Source organism: Chaetura pelagica, unplaced genomic scaffold, assembly GCF_000747805.2.
Source record: "Chaetura pelagica isolate M959 unplaced genomic scaffold, ChaPel_1.0 scaffold453, whole genome shotgun sequence".
NCBI lineage: Eukaryota > Metazoa > Chordata > Aves > Apodiformes > Apodidae > Chaetura > Chaetura pelagica.
Window position 1 is genome coordinate 1,486,157 of NW_009952879.1, and position 16,233 is coordinate 1,502,389.

General features: G+C 50.0%; 2 protein-coding genes across 2 annotated transcripts in view; one reads left to right on the forward strand and one right to left on the reverse strand.

The window, feature by feature from the left end:
- The window catches only part of LOC104386688 (gonadotropin-releasing hormone II receptor-like), a 16,657-nt gene extending 16,212 nt beyond the window's left edge, over positions 1–445 (reverse strand). The window contains exon 1 of the mRNA XM_009995327.1: positions 362–445. Within this exon, the coding sequence (XP_009993629.1) occupies positions 362–445 (84 nt within the window). The remainder of the gene's footprint in view (positions 1–361) is intronic.
- Positions 446–2,564: 2,119 nt separating this feature from the next.
- On the forward strand, positions 2,565–12,528 carry CILP (cartilage intermediate layer protein, nucleotide pyrophosphohydrolase). The gene is made up of 8 exons (XM_009995328.1): positions 2,565–2,622; positions 3,831–3,914; positions 4,883–4,936; positions 6,333–6,518; positions 7,632–7,946; positions 8,247–8,355; positions 9,403–9,560; positions 10,193–12,528. Exons 1-8 carry the CDS (start codon positions 2,565–2,567, stop codon positions 12,526–12,528), a joined length of 3,300 nt encoding a protein of 1,099 aa, XP_009993630.1.
- The last annotated feature ends 3,705 nt before the right edge of the window (positions 12,529–16,233 follow it).

Genomic DNA, 16,233 nt, shown 5'->3' on the forward strand with positions numbered 1-16,233 from the left:
CAGGATGCAGTGCCCACACCAGGATCTGGTCCCCACACCAGGATGCAGTGCCCACACCAAGATCTGGTCCCCACACCAGGATGCAGTGCCCACACCAAGATCTGGTCCCCACACCAGGATGCAGTGCCCACACCAAGATCTGGTCCCCACACCAGGATGCAGTGCCCACACCAAGATCTGGTCCCCACACCAGGATGCAGTGCCCACACCAAGATCTGGTCCCCACACCAGGATGCAGTGCCCACATCAGGATCTGGTCCCCACACCAGGATGCAGTGCCCACACCAAGATCTGGTCCCCACACCAGGATGCAGTGCCCACACCAGGATCTGGTCCCCACACCAGGATGCAGTGCCCACACCAGGATCTGGTCCCCACACCAGGATGCAGTGCCCACACCAGGATCTGGTCCCCACACCAGGATCTGGTCCCCACACCAGGACATGGTGCCCACGCTGGGATGCAGAGCCCACACTGGGATACAATACCAGGACCAGAACGCAGTGCCCACACGGGGATGCAGGACCAGGACCAGGACACAGTGCCCGCAGTGCCCAGGACACGGTCCCCACCCCACGCCCTGCCGTGGCATCGCCACCATCCCCGGTGGCTGCCGTTCCGCGGCGGCCTCGTGTTTACCATCACCTTGTCAAGGGGATTATTCAGCCTGCGGTTTCCTCGCTCGCCCGAGCTGTTTTCCCCCGGCGCCGCGCCGGGCTGCCCTCCCCTCGGCCGCACGCCGGGCTATATAAGCGACCTCGCCGCCCGGGCTGCGGGAGGCGCGGCGGCAGCGGCGCGGGGAGGCTCCGGTAAGCGGCAACTCTCCTCTCTCTTTCTTCTTCCCAACCCCCTGCAAATCCCTGGACCCGCTGCTGACGAGCCCTCGCCTCGCCCCCGGATCGCAGCTCGGCGGGGAGAGGACGGGACGCTCCTTAATTGGGGGCTTTATGGGTTTTGTAGGTAAGAGGGAGAAAAAAAACCCGCAACAACCCAACCAACTCTGTGAAGTTTTTCCCCGACGAGGCAGCTCGTGCTTATATAATTTTGCTGTGTTATTAAGGCGGCGTAATTAAGTGCGGCTGTGATTGAGGGCGAGGTGGGAATGAATTGATGGGCAGACGAAGGCGTGGGCTGGAAAACAGCAGTGGGGACACACGGTTCTTTGCATCCTGCTTCTCCCTTCCTCATCCCAGCTAACGGGTCCGGGGCAGGGTTACCGGGACGGCAGGGCAGGGGGCTCCGGGGAGGACGGTGCTTTGCTCACACGGGGCTGCTGGATCTCCTTCATCCCACACCAGCAGCTCCCCCTGCTAGAGAGGGGACACGGCGATGCCAACCCCTCCAACTGCTGCGATCCGGCTGCTTGAACCCCCCCCCCTCTTTTCCCAGCACTGTGTCCCCCAGGGAAAAAGGGACACATCCCATCCCAAACCCAGCACCGAACAAGTCTCAGCCAGCTCCCAAAATAGCAGCTGAGTGGGAAACGGGCTTTCAGCCTGGATTAATTTTTCCTGGTTATTGTCTGGCTGAGAGTTCACGACCCCGCCGTAAACCCACAAAACACGGCTCATGTGTTGCTTGTTATTCCTGCTTGACTGGGATTTGTTGAGCCATAATCAAAGTATTTCCTAGTCCCACATTCCCGGGTCTCAGAGGGGATGGTTAATACCACTTACAAATAAGAGGGTGTTCTTGCTGCCTGGCTGCTTTTTGTCAGCCTCATTTTATGAGTAAACTGAGGCACTGAAAGGCTGAGGCAACCTTTTCCCCTCTAAGTTCATTAATTTTCCATGCATAAAATAAAGCACCTGGAATTCCAGCTGGTGTCACTTGGGATAACATCAGCTCCATGGGTACCTTCAAAAATTAAGTACCCAAATGCTCAAGGCCACAGGGCTGAGGGACTCACTCAAAACCTGAAGTCACTGAGCAAGAGCAACACAAAAGCCTCAGTCCCTCACTTCTGTGTGCAGAAAAAGGAAAATATTTGGCTTCTTGCTTACATTCAGAGTTGACTTGGCTTGTATATGGGATTTTCTGCTTTCAGAGGCACTCAGGAGCCTTTCTCCTCCCCACACTCCTGGGATGTCCTGGGGTAAGATGCTATCCTCACACTAAGCTCAGTTTTCAGGCAGAGGGATGGAGACACAGAGATGTTCCTGCTCATGTCTATGGGCAGGGCAGGGTGCTGGGGGGGCAGGGAGCCGTGTGGGCTACGAGAACATCCCTGCAGAAGTATTTAAGGAGACATCATTCCAAAGCAGTGCTCTGCAGAATAGATTTGGGCTCAGAAGTGACGGCAAGAAGCCGAGGGGACACGAGTGCAGATGTGGAGAACCTGGTGCCCCCCCCTGGGAGTGAGTGGGGGACTGCCAGGGGTGGGGGGGCAGGAGGTACACGCAGCCTCTCAGCATGTTTTGGACTGGTTCAGCCTGGAAGAAACTTCCTGAAGGCAGCAAGACCCTGGGTGAGCCTTAACATCACCAGGCTTGTCTCCGCAGGTCTGGGGAAGGCGTGAGAAGGCTGTGGGTACTACAAGAAGCACCTGGTCACCTCTGGAGACAATGATCATCACAAAAGGATTGAACCTCATCCTCCTCCTGGGAGTCACGTCCATTTTAGGTGAAGGTTAAATGTTGCTATTCCCACCACCATGATGTCCCCTGCCCATGAGCACGCTGGCATGAAGGCATGTCCACCAGTGGTTGCTGAGCCAGCAGACATGGGCCCAACATCCCTGCTGGATGCTGCCCTGAGTCAACATGGCTTTTGCCCAAATGATGGCTGGCAGCTGTCCAGGCCCCAGAGCACTGGCAAAGCCCATCTGTGAGCCAGCTAGCCCCTGGTTGACCAGGGATGAGCCCCTCTGCCCACTGGCCATCCCTGCCTGCTGCTCCCAAGCCCCCATGGTGTCTAGTCCACATGCTGCTCCCATTCCAGCTCCCTTCTGCTCCAACCAGACCCACCCTGGCTGGTGCCTTACCCATCGCCCGAGCACAAACCACCTTCAGCCTCTCAGCAGAGCCCTTGTGAAGCAGCAACATGGCTCTTCTCCAGGAGAAGATTCTCAGGAGCAGCAGGATGTGTCCGCTGCTGGCTCTGGCAGGTGGCAAATACCACAGCACTGAGCAATAGCAACCTGCCCCTCTGCTCCAGCAGGTCTCAAAGAGAAAACCTGCTTGCAGGCCTGTTGGATTTGTTTTCTGAGACTATAGAGGAATTTTACCCTGAAGTGCTCTGGCTGGATGCCTGGGGATAAGAACAGGGAGAGTCAAATTGTCATTGGGGAGATGCCTTGAAACCCTGCTGAGCCCTGGCAGCTGGGCATGGGCCAGAGCTGGTGGTGGGCAGCTTCAGCTTAGCACTCCAGTTTAAATGGGACCAGGCCCAGTAAGAACCTCAGGAACCAGCCACAACCACCAGCTCTCCCTGGGCACCTGGGTAGCCAGCAAGCACAGAAACCAGTCCATGACCCACCAGTCCATGTTCCATAGTGACAACCAACTTTATGCACCTCAGGTTCATCTCTCCCTGTGCAGGGAGAGGCAGGATATATTTTATATCTCCAGCTATAAAAAGATTATCTGAGCTGAGCTGCTCCAACACAGAAAGTGCAAAAAAAAAGTTTTTCTAGGGTGATAAGGGAAAAGGCAAGTCTGCATCACAGCTGACCCACAGTGATGCTGTGGGACATCTCCGTTACTCCCTTCACTTGGCACCTCCTGCAATGTATCACAAAGGAGCTCTAACCAGCCAAATCCCAAAAGCAAAACCCTGAGCCTAATGACTTATTATTCATCTAATTTAATCTCTAATTTATTGACCCTTAGGTCAAAGGCTTCTGAGACCAGCCCTCAGCAGGATCCAGATAGGACAGAAAACCTTCAGCCCACTGGTAACGCTCAGCTTGGAGAGTAAGTTATTTCCCAGCTTGGGGTCTTTCCCTCGCCAGGACAAGGGGTGTTTGCACACATACGATTTTTTTCATCTTCAATGTACAACCAAACAATATTATTTAAGTAGATGAGGACATTTAGGCAATGGAATAAATGTTAATCATTCATGACCTCCTGTAGGGTTTTGGCTACTGCTGACACAGGCTGTTGGCTCCCCTCCTGGAAAAGTGAAGGTCAAGCGCTTGTCCACAGCCCCGGCTCCCGCGGGAGGCACGCACAGGATGGGAGGGCCAGGAGAGCCCAGGGATGGGCGAGCACATGCTCTGACCTGCCCTTCCCCTGCCCAGCCTGTCCCCACACCCAGGGCAGTTTGTGACACCACTGCTTTAGGATTAAAGCCCAGGGGACATTAATGACCGCTCTGCTCATTAATCCCCAGGACATATCCCGACCCCTCAAGCTTTACTGCCCGATACTTGGGATTTAAATTCCAGTGGGCGCTGAAAGGGCTGGACACACTGACGCCATAGCTGAGGGATTAAGGGACTTTCCCAGCCTCCTGTCCCACTCCCAACAGCTTTCCTAGCCGCTGGAGAGAATCAAACCACTGAAAACAGACGCTCAGAAAGGCCCCATCCATCCACTGAGAGGTATTTTTAGGAAAATACCAGGAAAATTTGTTTGCCCTCAAAGTGGATGGCACAAGGCAGTGACACTGAGGCTGGGGCTTGCAGAGCAGAAGGCCACTCCTGCTTCTCTGGGGAAAAATTACACAAGATATTGAGGTTTTGACCAATGCAATTGGAAACTAAAGCGTCTACCCTTGGCAGCAGCAAGCTGTAACCTCAGCTTTTCCCTCCAGAAAAGGGTGTGACAGTCTTGGTCAGTTTGAGCAGCCAGGCTTGGTGCAACCAGGTTTGCAGGAAGGGACTGCGGGAGCAGGGAACCCCTGCCCAAACCACCCCAGGCCCATCCTCTGCCCACAGGTACGAGGAGCAGCTCTCGCCGGCGAGACCCCACCTTCGCCTACGTCAGACGCAGTACGTTCCTGCGGCCGGTGCCAGGGGCAGCCCTGTCCCTCCCCGTGTCCCTGCCAGCCCTCCAGCCCCTCAGCTGCTCCCCTCTTCTCTGCTTTCTGCTTTTCCTGCTGTCAAGGTGCTACCCAGAGCCATATAATGTCCTTTTCCTCCAAAGAACTCCCCTCTTAGCACTTCCAGCCCTGCAGATTAAAGCAGTCAAACAGTCTTAGGCTCCTACTGAGACCCCTCTTCAGTGTGGTGCACATTTAGTTTTTCCTTAGGGCGAATACAGACCATGTCCCCAAGCCCATCTCCTGCATCCACATCCCCAAGATTACTAAATAAGGTCCATGGATATGCCACTCAGGATGCTGAATGGGAGATGCTGAGGTGCCAATAGATTAAAAACTTGCCCATCTAAACCAAGTGCCCGCTCCAAACCGGACATGACGCTTCCGTGTCCGCTTGCATTTAAACGGTCTTTTCCAGCCACCTGCTTTTGTAAGTCAGAGGGTTGTTTTCAACTATCACAACTCAAATAGTCCAGCCATGTGCCCATCTGCCTTTCTAGGAAATAACCTGACCTGGTTTATTACAAATTGGGTGGAAGAGTAGGTGTGGGAGATGACATGGCTCACGTCTCCAAGAGATCTCATTTTTAGAAGCTTTAGTCACACGTACCCTCGTAAACATTATTAGAACATTGTCATTTAAAAAGAAACCCAAACCACAGACTTGGAGTGGGTCTCATCCATTCAAAGCAGCTTAAATTAATACCATCTAGCAGCCTGGTTAAAAAATTCCTTTAACAATCTAACCACATATTAAGCTCTCAATAAACCCTCTTGGTGTTTTACAAATCAGCTGGCCACTAACATGCTCAGCCTGCTCAGCAGCATCTTAGGACTGTGTTTGCACCCAGTAAAACCAGTACTCACAATCGGACACACACTTCCCCGATAAAGAACATATGCTGGAATATGGTAAAGACATTCAACATGTTCATGCCAACAATTTCCACGCTCCCACCCTCTTTTTTTTCTTAGCCACATTTGAAATGCAGGAGAGCATTGCCCCTCAGACAGCATTTAAATGACAACGTGTGTTTGATTTCCTTTAAGCCAAAGTTATTCAACAGTAAGCATGAGCTGCCTGCACTTTGCTGCCCTCGAGTTTGTCTTAATCATCCTGAACTTGGTAGCCTGGGGGGAATTAAGTCAGAAGCATTCAGGCGCCTCCTCGTGCTTTATTTCCCAGCTCCCTGGACATGCTTTGAGTTTGTTTAATCCATGTGGTGCGTAATATCCAAATCCATAGTCTGAGCTATATAGAAGCTGCTAAGAAAACAACTGCCCGTTTTGGGGCAGCTGTACATGCTATTGTGCGTCTCAGTAACACACCCCTGATGTTATTCAAGGTCCACTGGTGCAAGATTCAAAAAGGTTTTTGTCTCCATGGTCGAAATGGAGCGAGTGCTCAGGAAAGTGTGGCCAAACCGGTGTGCAGAAGCGTACCAGATCCTGCCTAGCTGAGCACCTCTGGGGCGTGCACTGTAATGAAGCAACTGAGGAAGGGCGGCTCTGCATTGGACATGTCTGCTCAGGTGCTCCTATAACCTCACTTACGGGCAGGGGATGATGTCCTGACCTCCCCACTGCATAGGCATTGTGGTCCCTTCACTGTCATTTTACCATCTTTCTGTCCCTTGCCAGAATTTCATTATACCAGTGCCTTCCTGAGCGGGGGCGGAGACTGCTAAGGGAGCAGAGCATGGGGGATTTACAGCTAAACAGCAATATATGGGTGGGATTCAAATATGGGGAATCATCAGGGACCCATAAAGATTCTGGGGATATTGGAAAAATCTCATTAATCTTGTTACAACAGCAGCTCTTTAGGTGGAGTTGGCAATTGCTGGCAGCTGCCTCCATGCAGTCTCCAGGAGGAGATGAGTTGGGAATATCAAATAGCCACAGCCCCTGCTGAAGAGGCTCAGAATTCATTATATTATTCTTACAATATTCTTTCAAACAAATTATTCTGAAAATAATCTGATTTCTCCAGGAAAGTTGTTTTACCTTTTCCCTGATTTTTTCCAGTTATTTCCAGCTATGCTGGGTGACTGTAACAGGAATGACCTAAGTCCTTGCCTTGGAAAGAGACATAATCTCTATAGGTTATGAAAATGTTTCAGAATCACTGTTTGAGAGACCATTCATTAAACCATTCATTAAATTCATAATGATCCTCTGGCAAATAACCTAGGTCCTGCCCATGCCAAGACACCTTTGAGTAAGAGGAGAGAGCTTTTAAGATAAGACAAAAGTCATGACTTTTGGGCATGAGTTGGTAACAGAAACCTAGAAAGTTTAAGGCGTTTGGATTTGTAATTTTGCCAGGGCTGAGCTAAGAGCTCACATGCTGATCTGGATTCAAATTTCCCTGAAATTCAGCCCTTTGGGGAAGGTAAATAACAGTTCCTAGCTGTAATTATATTCACGTGGCTGCTTTCTACTAATTGTCAGGTTCAAAATGACATCGTCCCTGTGCTTCTAACAAGCAGCTGTTAAGAATCAGTAAAAAAATGTTTTGGAGACACTATATTCCTGATGCAAGATCTGCCTTATTGCATCTAAATTAAGAGCAGACGCCAGACTATGCCGTGAGCGTTACGGGGACTTGGGGCTGCTTTCTGACCTGCCTGCCTCTCCTCCAGCCTGCAACATCTCCTGCCCCATGGGCCGTGTCAACGCCGACTGCGACGCCTGCATGTGCGAGGACGCGACCCTGCACGGGAAGGTCTCTCTGGAGGACGGGTCACCTGCTGCTGATGCTCGGGTCTACCTGCAAGCCAAGACACTCAAGCTGTTGACAACGGCTGATGACAGGGGCATGTTTAGAATCCCAGGGGTTTGTCCTGATGGCAAAAACACCCTTAAAATAAAAAAAGCCAAGTATGCAACATCGACTGTCACCATACCAGAGAGCAACAGAAAAAACCTGGGGATCCAAGTGCAGCTGCACCGATCAGGTAGCCCAAAAGAGGGGGAGGAAGAAGGAGGCTTTACACAGTAATTTGGAACCTTTTAACCTAGATAAAAGATAATACTTTTTTACTCTGAATGTAACAGAGCACTGGAACAGGCTGCCCAGGGAGGTTGTGGGAGTCTCCATCCCTGGAGACATTCAAAACCCATCTGGATGTGTTCCGGTGTGATCTGCTCTAGGGGATCCTGCACCAGAACTCCCTTGCAACCCCCACCATTCTGTGAAATAATCCATAATTTTAGGAAGAAAAGAGTAACGAAATGGCCTTTTCCTCCTCCTGCAGGCAAACCCTACATTCTCAGGAGCCCCGAGGACAAAGCCAGGAGAGTGGGACAGAGCGTAGCGCTCTGCTGCGATGCCCTCGGGAGCCCGGCCCCTGACCGCTACCTCTGGTAAGGAACTCCAGTTGGATCAGGCAGAAGTCTTCTTATCTGTCCCACAGATTCCATTTTTATCTCATCATCTCCATAGAGGTGTATTTTTAGCTATAGAACAGCTAAATACGCCAAGAACTGATTGCTGGAAATGATGGTTTCCCCAAGATCCATAGAGCTGGTGTTTCTCACTGGTGTGATGATGTCATCTGTAGAGGGAATTACTAGAAAAACATAAAAATAAGAGTATAAAAATCCTCAGCAGGCACAACAGGCAGCTCTGCCTGCCTGCCTGGCAGCCACATCAGGGAGGTTGTGGGAGTCTCCATCCCTGGAGACATTCAAAACCCATCTGGATGTGTTCCGGTGTGATCTGCTCTAGGGGATCCTGCACCAGAACTCCCTTGCAACCCCCACCATTCTGTGAAATAATCCATAATTTTAGGAAGAAAAGAGTAACGAAATGGCCTTTTCCTCCTCCTGCAGGCAAACCCTACATTCTCAGGAGCCCCGAGGACAAAGCCAGGAGAGTGGGACAGAGCGTAGCGCTCTGCTGCGATGCCCTCGGGAGCCCGGCCCCTGACCGCTACCTCTGGTAAGGAACTCCAGTTGGATCAGGCAGAAGTCTTCTTATCTGTCCCACAGATTCCATTTTTATCTCATCATCTCCATAGAGGTGTATTTTTAGCTATAGAACAGCTAAATACGCCAAGAACTGATTGCTGGAAATGATGGTTTCCCCAAGATCCATAGAGCTGGTGTTTCTCACTGGTGTGATGATGTCATCTGTAGAGGGAATTACTAGAAAAACATAAAAATAAGAGTATAAAAATCCTCAGCAGGCACAACAGGCAGCTCTGCCTGCCTGCCTGGCAGCCACATCTCAGTACTGCCACAGGAAGGGGAGTAACTTTTAGGTGATGCCAACTTGCCAGACTACCAAGGGGGAATCTTAGTCAAGAGGCCTGGCAAGGTCCATATGGCAGGATGCAGGATTAGGCCATCACTCTGCTCCAGCCAGGCAGTCACCCTCTGTCCCCTTAACCCCCTGCCTGTTCCTGGCAGGTACCACAACGGCTCCCTGCTGGATCCCTCCTTATACAAATACAAAAACAACTTGATTCTGAAGAACCTGAACAGAGACCAGGCTGGAGAGTATTTCTGCAAGGCCAGCAGCCCCGGGGGGTCGGCGAAGTCCCGCTCTGCCAAGCTTGCTGTCATAGGTAGGAGAAAGTGTGTGTGATGCTCCCCAAGGAGCTGGGGAGGCAGCAGGGGCCAGAAACCAGAAATGCTGATACACGTGGCAAAGAAAAGTCGCAAGACAAATATTTGGCATTTATTTCATGCATCTGCATGCAGATAAGCTTGCATGAGCTGGTTATGAATCAGATGCTCTCTACAAACTGGAGCTCTGGATTGCAGGTGACCTGCCAAGCTCAGGCTGCTCGTTTCATCAGATTTCTCACTGCCCTTGCTGCCAGACATGAATATTTCTGTTTGTTTAGGGTGATTTTTTTAAACCTTGGGACACATTTTACTCTGTCCCTAGCCAAAAAGCTGGGCAGCTGCAGAACATGTAGCCGTGGGTGGACTGGATGGCAGTGGTGGGTAAGCAGGAGTTGGGACACTCCAGCAAGTAGCACTGCTCTTTATCAGGTACCAAAAGTCAAAGCTGAGCACCTGCTGCTCCAAAACAGAGGCTGGATGAATTCAGCTAACCCAAATCCTGCAAACGCCTGGTTTATGGCTGCAAAAACCTTGCTACTATTAGAAGTTTAGCACTGAGTGTTTCAGACCACATAGCAGTGACTGTACTATTATTTCATGCTGCTCATTAAAAAATCCTGTTCAACAGGGAGACAGGAGGCAGCCTGCAACTCCCAGCCCCAGAGCCACCTCATCCGACTTCCCCATGACTGCTTCCAAAAAACAACCAACTCCTTCTACTACGACGTGGGCAAGTGCCCAGCAAAGACCTGTGCTGGGAAGCTGGATAAGGGACTCCGGTGTAAGGACAACATCTCCTACTGCTGTGGGGTGTCCAAGATGGAAACCAGAGACATCTCCTGCAACGGGTACGTGCTCCCCACTAAAGTTGTCATAGAATGTGGCTGCAAAAAATGCACCGAGACCAAAATAACAGTTCGAGGCAGAGCCACAGCAGCAGATAATGGTGAGCCACTGAGGTTTGGCCACATCTACATGGGCAACAAGAGAGTCAGTATGACTGGCTACAAGGGAACCTTCTCCATCCAAGTCCCAGCAGACACGGAGAGGCTGGTTCTAACTTTTGTTGATCGGCTGCAGAAGTTTGTGAACACAACAAAAGTTCTGCCCTTCAAGGAAAATGGAGGTGCTGTGTTCCATGAGATCAAGCTACTAAGAAAGCAAGCCCCTGTTACACTGGAATCTGCTGAAACCAACGTGATTTCCTTGGGAGAAGCGGAAGATGATCCAATCGCTGAATTAGAAATCCCTCCTGATACGTTTTATAGGAAAAATGGAGAGGTCTACAGAGGGAAAGTGAAAGCCAGTGTGACGTTTCTGGACCCAAGAAACATCTCCACAGCCCCTGTGACACCAAGCGACCTGAACTTTATAGATGAGGAAGGAGATGTGTTTCCACTCCGTACGTACGGCATGTTTTCCGTGGACTTCACTGACGAACAGGGATCCGAGTCTCTTAACGCAGAGGCAGTGAAAGTTCACTTGGATGCTGCTCAGGTCAGGATGCCAGAGCACCTGCAAGAGATGAAGCTTTGGTCACTGAACCCAGAGACAGGATTATGGGAGGAAGAAGGGGACTTCAACCTTGAGAAAAGCAGACGGCGAAAAAGGGAAGAGAGAACTTTTTTGGTTGGGAACATGGAGATCAAAGAAAGGCGGCTTTTTAACCTGGATGTCCCTGAGAGCAGGCGGTGCTACATCAAAGTCCGGGCATACAGAAGTGAGAGGTTTCTGCAAAGTGAGCAGATCCAAGGGGTTGTGATTTCTGTTATCAACACGGAGCCAGAGCCAGGGTTCTCCTCCAACCCCAGAGCATGGGGCCGTTTCGACAGCGTGGTCACTGGTCCCAACGGTGCCTGTGTGCCTGCCTTCTGCGATGACCAAAACCCCAGGGCCTATGCAGCTTATATCTTGGCCAGCTTGGGGGGTGAAGAGCTTGAAGCTGTCTCCTCTGCTCCCAAACTCAACCCTAACGCTATTGGAGTCCCACAGCCATACCTCAACAAGCTCAACTACAGGAGAACAGACCATGAGGACTCCAGCACGAAGAAAACAGCATTCAGCATTAACATGGCCAAGCCAAGCCCTAATTCCCCAGATGAGAACAATGGCCCTATTTATGCCTATGAAAACCTGAGAGAGTGTGAGGAAGCTCCACATAGCGCTCCTCACTTCAGGTTTTACCGGATAGAAGGAGACAGGTACGACTACAACACTGTTCCCTTCAGCGAAGACGACCTCATGAGCTGGACCGATGACTACCTGGCGTGGTGGCCCAAGCCCATGGAATTTAGGGCCTGCTACATTAAAGTAAAAATAAACGGACCCCAAGAGGTGAACGTGAGGTCTCGTAACATGGGTGGGACGCACCCACGTACCATTGGCAAGCTCTACGGCATCCGGGATGTCCGCAGCATCCGTGACCCCCGGCAGCGGGACGTGTCGGCAGCCTGCCTGGAGTTCAAGTGCAGTGGGATGCTCTTCGACCAAGACCGTGTGGACCGCACGCTCGTCAAAGTGGTGCCCCAAGGCAGCTGCCGCCGGGAGAGCGTCAACAGCATGCTCCATGAGTACCTGGTGAACCACCTCCCCATGGCTACCAACAACGACTCCAGCGAGTACACCATGCTGGCTCCTCTCGACCCCCTGGGACACAACTACGGCATCTACACCGTCACCGACCAAGACCCCAGGATCGCCAAGGAAATCGCCCTGGGCAGATGTTTCGATGGCACATCTGACGGCACCTCCAGAACCATGAAGAGCAACGTCGGCGTTGGGTTGACATTCACCTGTTCAGAGAGGAGCGCAGCGGAGCAAAGCATCTTCCAGTCTCAGAGGAACTCGGGTCAGCAATCCATGCTGGTTCTGCCGGGGCAGAGCCCTGCGTACCAAAGGCCTGCGAGCCGCCAGCCCACCCAAGGCAGGACCCCCATCAGAGGTCAACGTCCCCTCCCATACTAGAGCTGCACAGGAGCCTCGGTAAAGTCACTCACACTTGATTAAACTTAATTTGAAAGTATCATCTACCTGTTCATAACCCAATTCAAAGCTGGTAGGTGTCATTATTTTGAGACATAAAGTGCACTTTTCCCCCCACACACCAGAAAGGAAAGACATAGGGCAAAAATTGGAGTCCAGTAGCCGTGGTGGGTTGGTGTCTTATTAAAGGCCCCCATAAAAATCTTCTTTTTGCCTGACATGACAAAGCTTCATGTGACAGCCTGAAGGGAAGACTAAACACACAACTCAATTAAGTCATGTGCATAAAACATTCTTCTGTTCTGCATCTGCAGACTTTGCCAGCCTAAGTACCTGTACAGTAGTTGGTAACATGAACAGGAATAAAGTTATTCCCTCATACTGAATTCAACTGCAAGGTTTTGTACTTGAAATGTAAGTATTTTATTTATTTCTAGCTTGTTTCAGAGTGACTGTATTCTAGCTAAACTATTGGCTGCTGCATTTCTAAAAACTCACATGCTTGATAGCACGGAGAAGCCATGAGGCTTTGTAGGCTCCACATGGATAAAATTAGTTTTCTCTTGCTCCTTGTATTATTTGACAAGAACATCCATGCTCTATGATAGGGTAGGTTAATAAAAAAAGTCATTTTTTAACTTTGAAAAAGCTGTGTTGCTTTTGTGTTTGACAGGCCCAATGGGTAGAGCTGACCAAACAACCTGCAAAATGTCACCTTTCTGTTCGCAAGCAGGTCACAGCTTTATCAATGTGAGCCTGATCTTAGGTCTGGGGGGGGGGAGTTTGGTTGGCAGGTGATGCTCCTCCAGGTCCTGGGCTTGGCCATGGCAGGCTGCAGTCAGGGAAATATGGCCCCAGCTCGAGATCTGGACAGGCAGCAACAGTGCTGGAGAAGCAGGTGAGCAGGTCAGGGCAAGGGATGAACGAAGGAGATGGCAACCTCCCAGAGAGGGACACAGTGGGGGGAGAAGAGGGCTGGAAACTTCTGCTTTAAGGATGATGGGAAACCAGGCTATGTAGAACATGGCTGGGAGCTGCAAAGACAGGGAGGGGACAGGCTCACGCTCAGGAGCAGTGAGCAGGACGCTGCTGGGCAAGAAGTTGCCCTGAGCTGAAGGTAGGGATGGCCACAGAAGTCACCCATCTCTAAGTGACCTATTAAGTTGCCCCATCAAAGCCCCACTATTTCTAGCACAGAACCAAGGACCTCACCAGCAAAGAAGACATGCAGTGTTTATATCCAAACACACCACTGGCAATAAGACCGTAATTGCCACCAAGAGATCGCAAAAAGGTGGGGATGCTACTGCATGAAAACTGGAATTCAAACACATGCTCAAACATGGATTTCCCTACCCAATCCCCTCCTATGGGACCAAGTGCCTCTGCAGCCTGAATTATACTTTTAATATATACTTTTAATATATACTTAATCCATGCATTTATGCAAATTGAGAGTTATCAAAGAGAAGCAGAAAAGGAAGAGCTGTGGAATACTCTGGCACATCTTCTTCATACCAATAAATTTAGACTCTGTGTATTTTCTTTTGTGTCTAGTCTGCTGCAAGAGCCTGGCGTGAGCCAGGGCCAAGGCAGCCAGTGGGGAGCATTAGCTTGGGCCTTCCCACACAGCTCTTGGCTTGTGCTCGCAGAGAAATGTCTCTTCCCTCTGCTTCCCTCCTCCTCTGCAGACAGACAGCCAAATCCCAAACTTAGTTTCATCACTTTGAGGATGAAATAACACAAATGACTTCTCCAGACAAGCCCAGGAGATACATGGATGAAAGCAGGCTGGGGATCTCGTCCCTGTGCTGTCTGTAGGCTTGCCAGGGCCAAACACTGCAGAGTGCAGGGCTCTTCCTTTTGCAGAGACATGTCTGTTTAACTGGAATTAAATGGTCACAGCCCTACAGCCTGGAACAGAAAGAAGCTCTCCAAGTTTCCCCAACTGTCCCCCACTGCAGCTTAACTCCAACTTGGAGGACGAGGCCCTGAGCTCTCAGTAGAGGCTGCTGGCAGAGAACACGGGACACAGAACAAGATGGATTTCAAACACGGGCACTTAAGCACTGTCAACAGAAAACAACCACCACTCAGTGCTAGCACTTGGTCATTACTGATAAGCCACCATGCTAAATACATTCAGAAATGCTTATACAGGAGAAAAAAACTACAGCAGGCCCTGGCACCCACCACTCGTACAAGTTTTATGCTCTAGTTCACTGCCAGTTCTGACCTCTCCAGCCTGTGTTTGCAGTCAGTGTACAGCAGTGTCCTTTCTGCAACCTGAAAGCTAACCCACCCTCCCACATTTCAAAAGAGAGCATCAGCTACAGGAATGCAGGAAGGCTGGGACTCAGCTCCTCCCTCTGCTTTAGCCTTTGGACCACCAACTTTGAGAAACAGGCTGAAGCAGGAGACCTGGCTCCTGAACATCCATCTTTCATTAAGGTCACCGAGTCTCCAACACTCACATTAATCAGGTGACCTATCCCTCCTCCTGTTTTTAAGAAAGGGAAAATATTACTTCCCAGAAGCTAACAAGCCATCAGTGGTTGGGATAAACAAAAGGAGAGATATTCTTGTCTAGTCTCAACCTTCAAATTATTCAAGGATTTTGCAATCAACCTTTTAAAGACTCAACTACTCCTACATTAGTCACTTTCTGTTTATTTGTAATTTATTCAGCAGAAAACAGGAATAAAGAAGTTTCCTAGGAAGCAGGGGGAATAGTGAGGTTTCAGATCATGAAACAGATGCATCTAACTGCGAGTCACCAGCATCCTAGGAAATATCACTCCCTCTAACATTTATTTGAAATCCAAGATGAAATCATCCCTATTCAACACCACAGCCCTTCTGGTGCCCAAACATTTTGCAGTTCTATCAGTAAATTGGCTTCAATGATCTTAAACTGTGCCACAGCAGATGCTGGGTCTCTGAACACCTCTGCTACTTTCCCTCTCTCCTTCAAGAGGCAAACAGCTGGTTTATTTTGCTAGTATGACTTTCCAGTTGCTAGCATAGCTGTACCTGACCTCAGCAGCAGCACTGGGGATTGAGTCACCATGTCTATGTTCCAGAGTCAACCCTGACATGCTATTCCATACCTCATCAGTGAATGCCCCAGTTTTGTTTTGTCTGTTCTGCAAAAATAATCAGATTTTCATTACCTACTGAGTTAAATCCCTACAGAGCTAGGTGAAAGCAAAGTTTCCAAAGAGACATTTTGGCTAACAGCTGCCTGGGGAACACCAATTCCCTTTAAAGCTTCTCCACCATGTAAAAAATAGCATACTAAAGATTTCCTCCATAAAAAAGTAATTCAATCTTACCCTTTTTTCTTCCATGAAACAAATGGAGTAAACCTGTGCCTAATCAGAGCTAGGACGTTAACTGTTAAGCAACGAAGAACTGTCTAATCTTTGATAACCTCTCACACAGAAAACAATTCTGAGAAGCCTTAAAGCAAACTCTGCACAGATCAAAGGATTAAGTTACAAGTACAGGTATCCTGGCTACAATATGGTTTAGACATTTGGTATTAAAGAACTGAAGATGCTCTGTACCAGATTTTCACAATCTGCTGCCCAGCTGATCTTGGTTTTCCCCTAGACGAGATGCAGTGAGCACCACCTACAGGGTTGCTGAGCACATGCCACCTCCAACTCCCCCAAAGACGCTCTT

Coding starts and splice junctions, on each gene's coding strand:
- CILP (XM_009995328.1), top strand. CDS start 2,565: ATGATCATCACAAAAGGATTGAACCTCATCCTCCTCCTGGGAGTCACG. Junction 3,915..4,882: donor GGTAACGCTCAGCTTGGAGA/GTAAGTTATTTC, acceptor CTCTGCCCACAG/GTACGAGGAGCAGCTCTCGC. Junction 4,937..6,332: donor CTTCGCCTACGTCAGACGCA/GTACGTTCCTGC, acceptor ATGTTATTCAAG/GTCCACTGGTGCAAGATTCA.